The sequence below is a fragment of the Erigeron canadensis genome, chromosome 7, assembly GCF_010389155.1.
Source record: "Erigeron canadensis isolate Cc75 chromosome 7, C_canadensis_v1, whole genome shotgun sequence".
Lineage (NCBI taxonomy): Eukaryota > Viridiplantae > Streptophyta > Magnoliopsida > Asterales > Asteraceae > Erigeron > Erigeron canadensis.
The window spans coordinates 8,795,293-8,809,251 of record NC_057767.1 but is presented as its reverse complement, the minus strand read 5'-3'; the positions used below and the strand labels follow the sequence as shown (position 1 = coordinate 8,809,251).

The 13,959-nt window shown below is 34.3% G+C and overlaps 1 protein-coding gene across 1 annotated transcript; it reads left to right on the top strand.

Moving 5' to 3' along the window:
- The first annotated feature begins 9,252 nt into the window (after positions 1-9,252).
- On the top strand, positions 9,253-11,899 carry LOC122606515. Its single transcript, XM_043779375.1, has 4 exons — positions 9,253-9,384; positions 9,479-9,594; positions 11,477-11,486; positions 11,560-11,899. The coding sequence occupies exons 1-4, from the start codon at positions 9,268-9,270 to the stop codon at positions 11,812-11,814; spliced, it is 498 nt and encodes a 165-aa protein (XP_043635310.1). The 5' UTR covers positions 9,253-9,267; the 3' UTR covers positions 11,815-11,899.
- Positions 11,900-13,959: the final 2,060 nt, after the last annotated feature.

The window sequence follows — 13,959 nt, the reverse complement described above, 5'->3', positions numbered from 1 at the left end:
CTAGTAGATACCTTACGTGTATCGAGAATTTCTCGGAACCTTGTATCTATTTCTCTAGTTTAAGACCTTGAAAGTTATGTAATAATTCATGGTTATGACGAGATTGCCATTACTCATAATAATGAATTTCTTGGTCATAGTTTCTTTGATGAATTATTGTGTAAGTCAGAGCTAGATCATAATTTCTCACAGCTTTGTTGTCTTCTAATATTGATGACATAACTAAAACAAAGACAAAATCACCTAAATAATTAGAGAATTCTTCCATAATGTGGCATAATCATCTTGGCTACATTTCACGAGTTCGCATGATACGACTCATAAAGGATAGAATATTACATTCTCTTAACTTTAGTGATTTTCAAACATGTATTTACTGGCTCTAAGGTGAAATGGCTAAAGGGAATAAGAAATGAGCCACTAGAAGTTCCAACTTGTTGGAAATAACTCACTCTGACATTAAGTGACCCCTATCCCGCATTCATTTCAGGACATACATCATTTATTACATTCATTAACGATTATTCACGTTATATGCACCTATTTCTGATCCGAATCCTTACAAACTTTTATTGATCTTAAACCTTTGGTTTTAAACCAACTTGATCGTAATCTATAAAAGTTGTGAGGTCAGATAGAGGAGGTAAGTATTATGGTTGATATATTGATATTGGTCAAGCTCATGGTCCTTTCCATAACTTTTGAAAGGAACATGGCATAATAAACCAATACACCATGCAGGTTCTCCTCAACGAATTCATGTTGCTAAAAGGAGAAATAGAACCTTAACGGACATGGTGAAAAGTATGATTGTCAACACTAACTTACCTACTTTCCTTTGGACTGAGGCTTTATGCACAACTGTTCATATACTCAATAAGAGTACCATTAGAATCTGTCCTTAAGACTCTTGGACAGAAAGAAAGCTGAGTCTAAAATATATGAACATATGAGGCTGTACTGCCAAGGCATAACTCTATAACCCTAACTTAAAGAAACTGGATCCTAAATCCCTTACTTGTTTCTTTATCGGTTATTAGTCTTACTGTCTTTTTTACACTACTAACATTATTGACACGTAACATGTCACATTTCTTGAGAACTAAGAGATCAGTGGGAGCACGACAAATCATAACCTAAGATTTGCAATAAGTACAAGAAGCGGGGGGAACCACTCGTCGGTTATTATTACTCCTCTGATAACTCCTCTTGTACGCAACGCTGCTCCTAATGTCATTGATCTGCCTTCTCCTAATCAAAATCCTAATCCTCCTAATCATGATACTACTAATGATAAAGAATCTTAAATAATGCTGATGCTAAAGCATCTTCCTTGCTAAACCTGAAAATCAACTCAGGAGATCATCTAGGTCATGCAAGGCCATAACTTTTGATGATTTCATAACTTATTTAACTGAAGTTGAGGACATTGGAAAACTTACTGATCCTATCTCTTATTAAGAAGCCATTAATATCGATCGGGCCAATTAGTGGAATGAAGCCATAACTTGAGATCTAAATTCTATGTAGCATAATGATGTTTGAGACTTGGTTGAATTTCTTGAAAAGTCCAAACCTGTAAGTTGTTTATGGATCTTCAAAACCAAATTAGACCTGAATGGAAATGTCAAACGCTATAAGTCCATAACTAGTTACGCAAAGGGCTTTACTCAAAAGGAAGGAATCGATTATTAAGAGACATTATCTCATGTCTCATAAAGATTCCTTAAGGATCATCATGGCATTCATAGTTCATTATGATTTAGATTTACATTAGATGGATGTCAAGACTACTTTCCTGAATGGAAACTTGCAATGAGACGTATGCATGTGAACCTAAAATTCCATAAGGTAAATAGCACATGGTCTGCAAGTTATATAAGTCTATAAACAAGTTGAAGCAAGTATCATTAAAACGGTACCTTAAGTTTAATGAAGTCATAAAAGGACAAGACTTCCTGAAGAATCAAGTGGATTAATACACCTATTTCAAGATCAGTGGGAGTAAATTTACAATCCTTGTTTTGCACGTGGATGATATTATACTTGCAAGTAACAACTTGGATATGTTGCGTGAGTCGAAGCATTTACTATTCGCATAATGTCGACATGAAAGATCTCGACGATACCTCTTATGTCATAGGTATCGAAATACATCGAGACAGGCGTAATGATGTTCTGTTTCTTTCTTAAAAGACTTATATTGAACACATCTTAGAACGCCATAACATGCAACACTACACACCCACTATAGATCTATTAATAAAAGGAGACATATGTAATTGTTTCCGAAGTCCGAACATTGAGATTAAAAATGAGGATGATACCTTACTCATAAATAGTCGGGAGCATTACGTACGCTCAGGTCCTTATTCTTCCAGATCTCGCTTATATCGCCGGTATGCTTGGGAGTTACTTATTTAATCCCAGAATAGCACACTGAAAAGCGGCTAAAAGGTTCTACGATATCTGTAAAGGACCGAAGACTACATACTAACTTATAGAAGAAGTAACAACTTAGAAGTAGTAGGATGTTCTCATTCCAATAAGAAATCTACTTCTAAATGTATATTTATGATTAGCTGGCAAACCTATCTCTTGATGGAGTCATAAATAGAAACTGACTGCAACGTATACCATGATGGTAGAACGTTCATAATTTCATGTCATGAGATGTTGTTAAAGAACTTGGTCAGTGAACTCGAAAGTCGTCAACTTTATCACCAGACCATTGAAGCTTTATTGTGATAACTCAGCTACCGTAACTTGCTTGAACAGTAACAGTTCAACTGGCGCTGAGATGTATCTCGATACAAAGTATCTGTTTTTGAACGGATGGAGGAAAATGTTCTTTGTATTGAGTACATAAGTACACATAATATGCTACTGGATCCAATGACCGAAGGTCTTCCTCCTAAAATCTTCGTAGGACACGTGTCAAGATGAGGCTTACTAAAAGACCCATTATGATAGCATGTTGTACTTATAGGTCATTATTATTAATGAAAACTTTTCCTCCTTATTCAGATTTTGTTTGTCTATTAGTTACATTTTGAGCTCATAATAGTGTAAAGACATTATGTAACAAAATTTGTCTTAGTCAATTGATCATTGCTTATTAGTTTTAAATTTGAGTCATAGTTTGACTAGTGGGGGTCCTGAGTTGATGTTCTTCTCTACGACTATACTTATTGGCTATGATTTCGGTTTAAAACAAAATGAGTATTATTCCAGAACTTATTTGAATACTCATAGATAAATGATCGCTTGGTCAAGTAGGAGAATGTTGGAACCACGTTAGTGTGACCGTCACTGATCATTTATCATTCCTGATATGATAACTGACGATAACTAAAATCCCTATGTCTAGTAAATATATAATGGGTGTATTTACTCTTAGAGACGTAATATAGGGTTTCTCATTAGGTGATTGTAAACTAAAAGGACTAATGGTGCACACATTAAATACCAAAGGGATTGAATGTGTAAATACTCTCCTTATAAATAGAGAGTCATTAACCCTAAGTTAAAGTTAATCTAATCACTCACAAAACCCAAAATTCGTGAGCCACTCCTCTCTAAATTCGTGCATCATGTTACAGCCGAATTACTCATCCCATTATTACTCAATCATCTTGTTATGGGAACCCGAAATCAATAGCAATTATGCTTTATGCTCTTACAGGTTCCACATGACGATCTTGGATGTTTTATCACTCAAATTGAATCATGTTTATTCCAACAAAGGTCTCACGCTCTAACCATTCTAAAGGGGTGTTTGGCCAAGCTTTTATTTTTTGGCTTATGTTTTTATTTTATAAACAACATCTAGCGCAGACCCGGTTAAGATAACGGATGCTAGACTTTTTGCTGTCGAATTGCAACACGAAGTTTCCAACAAAATTCACTTTAAAAAAAAAAATAAAAATTATACGCTTATAAGCTTTACTCTAATGTTTGGATTTAGCTTATAGCTTTTATTAAAAAAACTTAAGGCTTTTGTTACAAAAGCTTTGGTGGGGAGCCTTCTCAAAATTGGCTTAAGTAAGCTAATAAGCATAAGCCATATTTGTAAAGAAAAAAGCTAAAATAGCTATTTGTAAAGAAAAAAGGTAAAAAAAAAAAGTAAAATTCGTTGACAAAAGGCTAGGCCAAACACCCCCTAAATACAACTATAGTTATTCTCTTGTTTAATATACAGTCAAAATGAGTGATTAAATTAATGCAAATAAATAACTCTTAAGATTTATTTAAATATATAAAGGAAAAGAGACATTTGGGTTAAGAAACTTATTTTTGGATAACCTAAACAAGAACCAACTCGATTTATTATATAGAACAGCAATCCTACAAATGAGGTGATCGAAACCTCAATGATACAGTCACCATGTGACAACACGAACCCACTAATGAAGATCGCAAGATCACGGGTTTAAAACTTGTCAATGACAAAGGGAGAAACTATATTTGATAATACATATGAGAAAATAATGAGTCAGTAGATGTAATATCTATGCGGCGTACGTTCTTCATATCATGTACATGAGACGAGAGAGTTTCCACCCACTTATTTTTTTTTTTTTTTTTTATCTATACACTAATATATAAAGCTTTAACTTTTTAACCTTGATAACATCATCGCAGGCACACACTGGAATTGGAAGACTTGAGGATACCACTAACTGATATAATAGAAGCCACTAAAAACTTCGACAAACAATACCGTATTGGAAAAGGTGGACAGGGCAAGGTATATGAAGCGAAACTTGACGTGCTAATAGAAGCGAAAAACAGAGAGGAAGTTTCCAAGAAACAGAGTAGAGCTGTAGCTATAAAATTGATTAAGGCAAATGGAAAAGAAGGATTTGATGCAGAAATTAAATTGCTTACTCGTTGTAAGCATGACAATATAGTCACCCTACACGGTTTTTGTGATGAAAGTGATAAGCTAATCCTTGTATACGAGCATGTATCTAACGGGAGCCTAGATGATCATTTGCGAGATAACCACAAGTTGACTAATCTTACATGGAGGCGACGTTTAAATATTTGTATTGGCATTGCACGCGGGCTGAAATATCTCCACACCACCAAGACAGAGGATAAACAAAGCATTGTTCACCGTGACATAAAAAGCGGAAATATTTTGTTAACCAGAAATTGGGTGGCAAAGATTGCTGACTTTGGGCTCTCAAAATTCCATCATGTGGATGAACAAGAAAAAACTCACATTTCTAATAATGTTGCTGGCACCAGTTGTTATGTGTGTCCAGCATATCTAAAGAACGGTAAGTTTAAAAGAGCAATAGATATATATTCCTTCGGGGTGGTTCTTTTTGAAATTTTGTCAGGGAAGCTTGCCTATAATAAAATCTACACCGATGAGCATAAAGATGGAATTGCACACGTTGCAAGGCGACGCATGAATGATCAAACATTACGTGAAATGGTTGATCCAATAATAAAGAAAGAAGTAGATGAAGATAGTTTGGAAACTCTTTTAGCCATCGCATGTAAATGTGTGTCAAAAACTCAAAAGGAACGACCTTCAGCGGAACAGACCCTTGAGGAGCTTGAGAACGCTTTGTTGCTTCAAGTAAGTCCATACATTGATTAAATTCCTTTTTCAAAAAAAGTAAGTGCACACACAACACAAATTATGTATTTGGAAAAAAAAAGGGTGGAGATAGATATCCGCTAAATTTCTACATCTTTCTAACGGCAGCGACATCAATCATCACATAAACCAAGCACAATTCTTCAACTAGTATTTATATATTGTATGGTTTTCACATACTCGTGTAGGTTTCAGGCCCCGCTCAACTCACTCGAGACACGCTCACAATTATATATACGATAATATGTAGAGAGTAGTAGAATAACAAACTCACTTAAACCGATATATTTTACTAAATTCAAAGTGGGTACATGAAAATAAAACTACAGCAACCTATTTATACTAGACATTAAATAAGCACATGAATGAAACAAGTAAGCCCACGTTGACATTGCAAATTAAATAAATCTAAATCAACTAGCTCCATATTAGTAGGAACCACCTCTCCAAGTTTTGCATTCTCCAGTATTACTCCACAAATACATGGTCAATTTAGACTAATTCTTCACTCATGACCCGGTAGTGAATGGTTAACCCATTTACTCACTGACCTGACCCGCTTAACAAATGGACAAAACCCGAACCATCAAGATTAATTCCAACAACTCGGACTACTAATTTATAATTGTACCAAAATGTTGACATGAGTTTGTGAGTGTAAAGTTAAACCTTTTCTCGAACTTCAGACAAGACTTAAGATTTATTTTTAACTTGTAAAGTTGATTAAGTGTTCACGGGGATCACAGGCAAACAAGGACAGGCTAGCCCTCCAAATGTCCTTTAAAGAAATTCGATCAGCCACACAAGATTTCGCTCGTGAGAATATTATTGGAGAAGGAAGATTTGGGAAAGTCTACAAAGGAGAAGTCACACATGCTAATAAACATCACGTCATTGCTGCAAAACGATTTGATACGATGCATGGTCAAGGAGAGCCTGAATTTGTGAAAGAGCTTGGAATTCTTTTGGAATACAAAAATGATAATGTGATTGGTCTTGTAGGCTATTGTAATGAATTGGGCGAAAGAATCATTGTTTATGAGTATGCGACTCGTACAAGCCTAAATCGCCACTTGAGCAGTGCTGATCTTACATGGACAAAAAGACTTAAAATATGCATTGATGTAGCAATGGGGTTGGACTTCTTGCATGGAGGTGTTGTAACACAAGATATGGTGATACATAGAGACATAAAAAGTTCAAACATTTTACTAACTGCGAACTGGAAAGCAAAGATTACTGACTTCGGGCTTTCCCTGATATTACAAAAAAGTGAGAAAATGGACTATGCAATCGACAGTGCTGTGGGCACATTTGAATATATTGACCCGTCATATTTAGAAACTAGTATATTAACCAAAGAATCTGATATGTACTCCTTCGGTGTGGTTTTAATTGAGATCTTGTGCGGTAGACTTGCATACAAAAAAGATAAAGATGTGTCTCTAATCCAATTGGTTAGAGAACACATGTATGAAGGAAAGCTTTGGGATATAGTATTTGAGGATATAAAGGAGCATATTGCGCCAGAATCATTGGCTACATATTCCAGCATTGCCTTTCAGTGCTTAACTGAAGCTAGAGAAGAACGGCCAACAACGAGTACACTAGTCTTACAGCTTAAGCGAGCATTGGAATTTCAAGTGAGTTTAAATAAATAATCAAATATTTAGCTGGCTTCTTTTAATTAGTATATGCACATTGAAACTAGAATATGTCAATTAAAGGAACCAAGTAATCCAAAATTCCCACTAAATTTTAAATAATAGTTTTTGTTGAGACCAATAAAGAAAGGTTGATAACTCTTTGAAAACTCTTTCTTGTTATATTTCTTGTATCATGTATGGACTAAATTATTAATTTTAACTATTTAATCCATATGCAGGACGATCTTGAACTATGGGAGCCTAGATTACCAAGAGACTATAAAGAAATAGTCGGGATGTCAAAATCTCCTGTTCTCGCTACGAGCAAACAGAATCTTCACGACATGCTTTGCCAAGGAATTCTCCTTCAAGATGAAGTGGTAATTTGCCTTGTATTATATTTTCTGCTTTCTAATACTGTATCTTATTTTATTTTGTGTTACTTGAATCTTTTCTTATTATTGAATATGGACAAATAGGCTAAATCTATCTATATATATTATAAAAAGTAAATTTGGGTTTTTGATTGATATTCAAGTTTCAATTTTTAATATTGAAATTTATTCTACAATTCAATAAAACCGCATTAATTACATCAATAACATATACTACTTGTCGCCGCCACCATCGCCACATCACGCTGGTGCTATTCTAGTATACTAATAGGGTAGTTTGTTAATTGTTAGGAGCAAAATCCATGTTTAGTGATTGCTATGTATCGGGGTAAATAGTCACGCACTCGTTGAGTTTATTACATGTCTTCAAGTATTGTATATAGGTAGTTGTTCATTTGAAAACTATTCATATTATTAAGTTGAAAATCAAGGAACAATTCTTAGCCGGATCATTTCAATCAATGGCTAAGATTGATGTAACAACAACCACCATCCGCCGCTGCCACTACCACCCCACTTCCATCTCTATTAGTTTAGGGTTCATTGATTCATGGTTTGTGCGTGGATTCTTTTGGTTTCAATGGAACATTAATTAAATGTTACATATGGACATATAAGTTTTATATCGCAATTATAGTGCAGGGTGATCTAAAATAACACATGCACTTGCACACAATTAAATTTGGCCCTGATTTGTTTTGTTTAACATCACAGTGGTTTTGGCTAGGAAGTAATGACAAAAAAAATGCGATGATATCAGCAAGAGAGTTTTCATACAGCAACCATAGTCCACATATGTGGCAATCTGTTTCAGAATCAAGGTTCCTCTTTCTTTCCCATTTTCTCTGTTTGTGTGGATTTATCATTTATGCATGCAAGTTAGGTGTACTTTCAATCTTGGCAAAAGAGTTTCCCTATTCGAGGGATTTAATTAAGCGGGTTTGCTCGTTAAAGGGCCCTCTAAAAACATTACTGTGAAACCTAACTCTCGTCCTTGAAAATTTATGAGATAAATGTTACATTTTAGGAAACATAAGGGTGTATATGGCGAAAAGATAATGACTAATTTAGACTACAATATCTTGCAGGTTTTTGGAAGTAGCAGATATGTTAGATATTTCAAATTTGATGATCACTATCAAGACAACAACTAAATATTTATCACCATATGTTGCTTATGGAGTTTATTTAGTCTTCAAATTTTGCAATCTGAAAGAAGTCTCAAGTAAACCTATGTATGTTAACCTGAAATACCGAAAGGGGAGTGAAACATTTCGTTCATACTTTGCAACATGGAGAGACAAAAACTGGATGATGATTGAGTTGGACCGATTCATTAATCAGAAAGAAGAGGTCGTTTTTGAGTGTTTATTAGAGAATCTTTCGCCAAGCTACTACGCAGTTGATGACATCTATGTTGAAGGCATTGAATTTCGAGCCATTAACAATGCAAGTTTGAATATATCCTTTGCCTTTCAATCCAGATCCCTTTATATATATATTTCGAAAATCATGGTTTTGATGCATGAAGAACATTTTTATGTTCTAAGTTACATAATTATGACATCATCTTTCAATTTTTGTGCAGGTGGATCATAAAGAAATTGAGATGTCAAAGGAAGTCCAACAAGTATCATTAGACTTGAACATGAGGAATGTGGATCAGGTGCCACAATTTCCATCTAAAAGTGAAGAGATAATTAAGAAATCCAATGATGGTCAAAAGGTCCATATTTTATATCTAACAAGATTTATCGATTAGGCGATTAAATGCATCCCCTTTGGTTATATAACAATATGCGTCTTTGAATCATGAACAGGTGTTGTCATTAAGTGAAATGAGCAGAAAGAAACATCTTATGCTTTCGGCAAGGGAAGCACTCTACAACCTTTCTGATTTGACGCGCTATAAGTCTACACCATCAGCCGAGTCCAGGTTTGCTTTCCAATATAACTTCAAGACGTTTTTGTTAGTAAATTGTATTTGTGAATACGGAAAATTAGAAAAACAGAATACGTATAAACGAATTGAGGACGTGATAATCACTATCCTTAAGGAATATTAGCCGCCACTATAAGAACGTTGGATTCACCCCTAAACAGAAAAATTAAACAACCTTTTTAATCTATCTCTATTATGTTTTTAATCAGAGAAGAAGAAGAAGAAGAAGAGATGAAAAAAAAATATGAATAGATGCACGTATGTAATCTTTGTTATATAAAAGAACCCGTCCAAAACACCAAAAAGACATAAAACGATTTTATATATTTACAAATATAAAAAGACGGGGGGTCTCAGGTTCGAATCCTGCCACATGCAAATGTGGTGAGGGGGCCTTAGCAATGCTATACTCATCTAACACATGAGGAGCAAACCCTTTAGGGCATTGCCAGGAGATGAACCGGCGTGGGCGCATCCGCGTGGGGGGTGTTAGCCATTTATCCGTTACTGCCTTTCAAAAAAAAAGACTTTTTATATATAAAGCAAAAGATGCAAAGTGATAAACGAGGATTATCTACCAATAAACTAAAACAGGATTGAGATATTTTTGAAACGACACGTGGTGTAATCTTTAATCGACACGTGTCATTAATTAATTTATTTTATTAAATTAGCTTTTTTAATTATATATAAATTCAATTTCCTTATTAGACTTAGAATTAAACTCTGACTCTTAGCTTATAAATGCAAAACACATTATAATCTTATTTGATTGATCACTTTCCCATTTAATAAAATTGTCTCTTTTTCTTTCTCAATTCTTAAAATCCTATTACTTATATTACTTATAATAAGTTAATAGCGTGAAAACTTCAAAAAATTGAGTTTATGATCAGAAGTCACAAAGTTATTTGTTGTCATCCTTTATGCTTACAAGTTCCGGTTTTGATGTGATTTTAAAATTTTTAGGTAAATCTAATTAAAACTTTAACTAAATATATATTATATTTATTGTTTATTATAATTTAGATTCGATTATGAGTTTACCTTAACCACAAGTTATTTCATGCAAATCATTCAAATTTTTCATGATACAATCTATATAACTATCGTACATCGTACGGGTATTAGGACTAATATATATATATATATATATATTATAATAGAGAAAAGTTAAATTAGGGACTCCTTATTTTAGGGATCATTAGGGACATTTTTCAATCATTCATTTTTCATCATTTCTGACCACCATCACTACCATGATCCCCTGGCGACGGCGACCACCGCTACCACGACCACGACTTACACATGTGTAAGTTATACAACCACCATCACCACCACCACCACCACCACCATCTCCGACTATCACCATGATCTTCCGGCGACGGCGACCACCGCCACCACGACTTACACATGTGTAATTTATAACTTGCACATTTGAAAGTTGCATGTCCCTAATGGTTCCTTAAATAAGGATTCCATAATCTAACCCATCCCATATATAATATTCTAAAGTTTACCTCCAAATAGCTTTCATAGCATTTGAACACTTTAGCCAATTCCAGAGTTATATAAACACTTAAGTCACCATCAGCTTTCAATCGTGTTCGTATATTGATCAATGTCAAAGTTCAATGTGTTGACTAATATTGGCAAAACGGTCGTAACTTTCTCATGATAAACTCAAGATCATTTTCTAGTGGATATTTCTATAACAAAATGTAAATATCTGTGGATTTGTGTGGTTAATTTTAGTTGTCTTCCACGGATGTGTCAACAGATATGATATCTGACAGAAGTTTCCTTCAATTCATTGGATGTCATTTTCCATGTTTTAATGCTTTCAATGTAATCACATAACATATATCATATACAGATTGGAAGAGGTAGTTGAGCTTCTACCACAACAAGTAGTTCTTATCAACTGCACCATTGATGCTCAATTAATGTTGTCACCAGATACAATATATGGGTGTTACCTTGTGTTCAAGCTCTCAGAAGAATGTCAAGGATTTCATTGTCCTTTGGAAGTACAAGATCTACTCGACCGAGGAAACAAAGAGGCTGAAATTGTTTACTTTAAAACCCCAAGCCCATGGAATGTACATGATATTATTACTCAGGTTCCAAAACAAAGAGAAGATGGATGGATGGAGCTTAATGTGTGGAAAACCAACTCTGATAAAGCATTTACGAATGATCTTCTTCGGGTGAATTTGAAATTTAGAAGTTATGAAGGAACTATGTCAGGCCTTATTGTATATGGTCTTGAGTTTCGACCGATGTAAGAATATATTTATATGACAAGATCTCTTGCTTTTGTGTTCCAAATAATCAGTGTTCACTTTCGGTATTGGTAAAAGGTTCTTGTTGATCATGTACGTGGAACATGAACTGTTACGAATGAGTTAAATTGTGAATGTTAACTTGACATGGAACTCTTGAAAGCAAAATGAAACATTTAGTTGACCTTTAAAGAAAAAGAAAAAAAAGAAAAAAAGGTATTTTTCCTAAAATTCCTATCTTCTTTTCTATTTGTTTTTTCAGGCTCTGCCAAGGCCTCTATTGTTCTATAGCATTGATCCGTATTCATCTGGTCCATGCCTGGGTTTCAGAGTCTAGGTTGAAACTTTGCAATCATGGTTGTGGTTGATAGAGCCACCTCACCAGGGTAGAACAATACCCCCAACACCCAGGGTAGTCCACGCCTGAACTTGATCGGTTCATATATAGCATATACCTCTGCACTAGCTGTTGTCACCTTCTCATATATAGCTGTTGTCACCTTCTCATACGCCTGAACTTGATCGGTTCAAATCTGCAATATAGTAGTTTTTTTTATTGTCTTTTGCAGATTTTTTGGGGGCTGTTTAGAAGCTGCATTATAGCTGTTTTTTTGTTGTTGTTTTAGATGTTTAGGGGGTTGTCTAAAGGGTGGTTTAGATGCTGTTTGAAGGCTGTTTTGTGCATATTTTCATGGTTATTATGAGGTTATTTTGCTACTGTTTTTGGCGGCTTTTTTGAGACTGTTTTGTACGTATTTGAAAGTTGGTTTAAAGCTATTTTTATTGATGTTTTGTGCAGATTTGGCGATTGTTGTTACTAACTAACCGTTATTTTCTTATTTTTTCAGTTCAAACTCGTTGCATTTGCTCATGAAAGCCGGAAAGGTCATGCTCAAGAAGTGCAAAAATGGATATGCTATCCCTTCAATAGTGAACATGCTATGATAATTTGTGACGAGAATACGAGATGCGCTTCAACCTAAGCATTAGATCTTTGGTTTAAACTTAGAATACTTTTTCATGTTTAGTTGTTTGTAGAAGTTACTTTGAATATTAAATGACATTAATTTGTTAATTTAATATATAATAGTTTGAATATAAATGAGATCCACTTATTTAGCTCAAAGAAGTTTCGTTTTGATATAAGCAAATATTTGGTATGTATAACCACACAAATGATATTCAAACATGAAATTTTTGCTTTTTTTAGCGTCACGGATAGCGACATCTATAGAGACTTGCTTAAAATTAGCGACAAGGTTACCGTCAGAGTGGTCACGTCGCAAAAAAAAAATTAGCGACATGTGTAGGGCAACACTGATATTGCGTTTTACCTTTCAATGACGCAAAAATATGCGACTTTTTTCTAGAGACATCTCACTTGAGAACGCTAAGTGTGTCGCTAGCTTAAAATATGTCGCTAAACGAGTCACTAAATGTGTCGCTAAATGACAATTTTCTTGTAGTATCTTTCCTATATATATATATATATATATATGGGGGATGAGAATATAAGGCTGTCAGGTATCTAAGCTTAAATGTGGAACACTCACATATTGTTTTTTTAATCCATAAAAATCCATGGGGGCCCATGCATTTATTCATTAAACAAGAAATAATAAAATATTAGTATGTGAGGGGTTCCACATCTAAACTTAAGTGCCGGACAACCTTATATTTTCATTTCCATATATATATATATATATATATATGCAACTCGTAAGGATTCCTCTGTTACGTAAGAACCTTAGGTCAACTTTCACGATTTAATCTGTCGGCTAGATATAAAAAACAAAACTGATTGTCTACCATAACCAAGTTATTTTAATTTTTTTCTAAATACGACCTTAGAAAATGTTTTTAAAGTTCATGAAATAATTGGATGCTTATTATTATTAAATTTAGAGGTGGGTTTTAATATGGATTATATAATATAGTTTTTGAATTGTTTTTATAACGTATAGTTTTGCTAAATTTCTAACAACCCTTTTGTCTTTTTACCAGCGTTGACCGTCACGTTGTCATTTATAATCTACGAGTACATTACTTTCATCTAATTAGTTTGTGCGTTGAA

Excerpts from the sequence above, each read along its gene's own strand:
- LOC122606515 (XM_043779375.1), top strand. The coding sequence starts at position 9,268 with ATGTCAAAGGAAGTCCAACAAGTATCATTAGACTTGAACATGAGGAAT. Across the intron at positions 9,385-9,478 it reads AATCCAATGATGGTCAAAAG|GTGTTGTCATTAAGTGAAAT; the intron begins GTCCATATTTTA and ends AATCATGAACAG.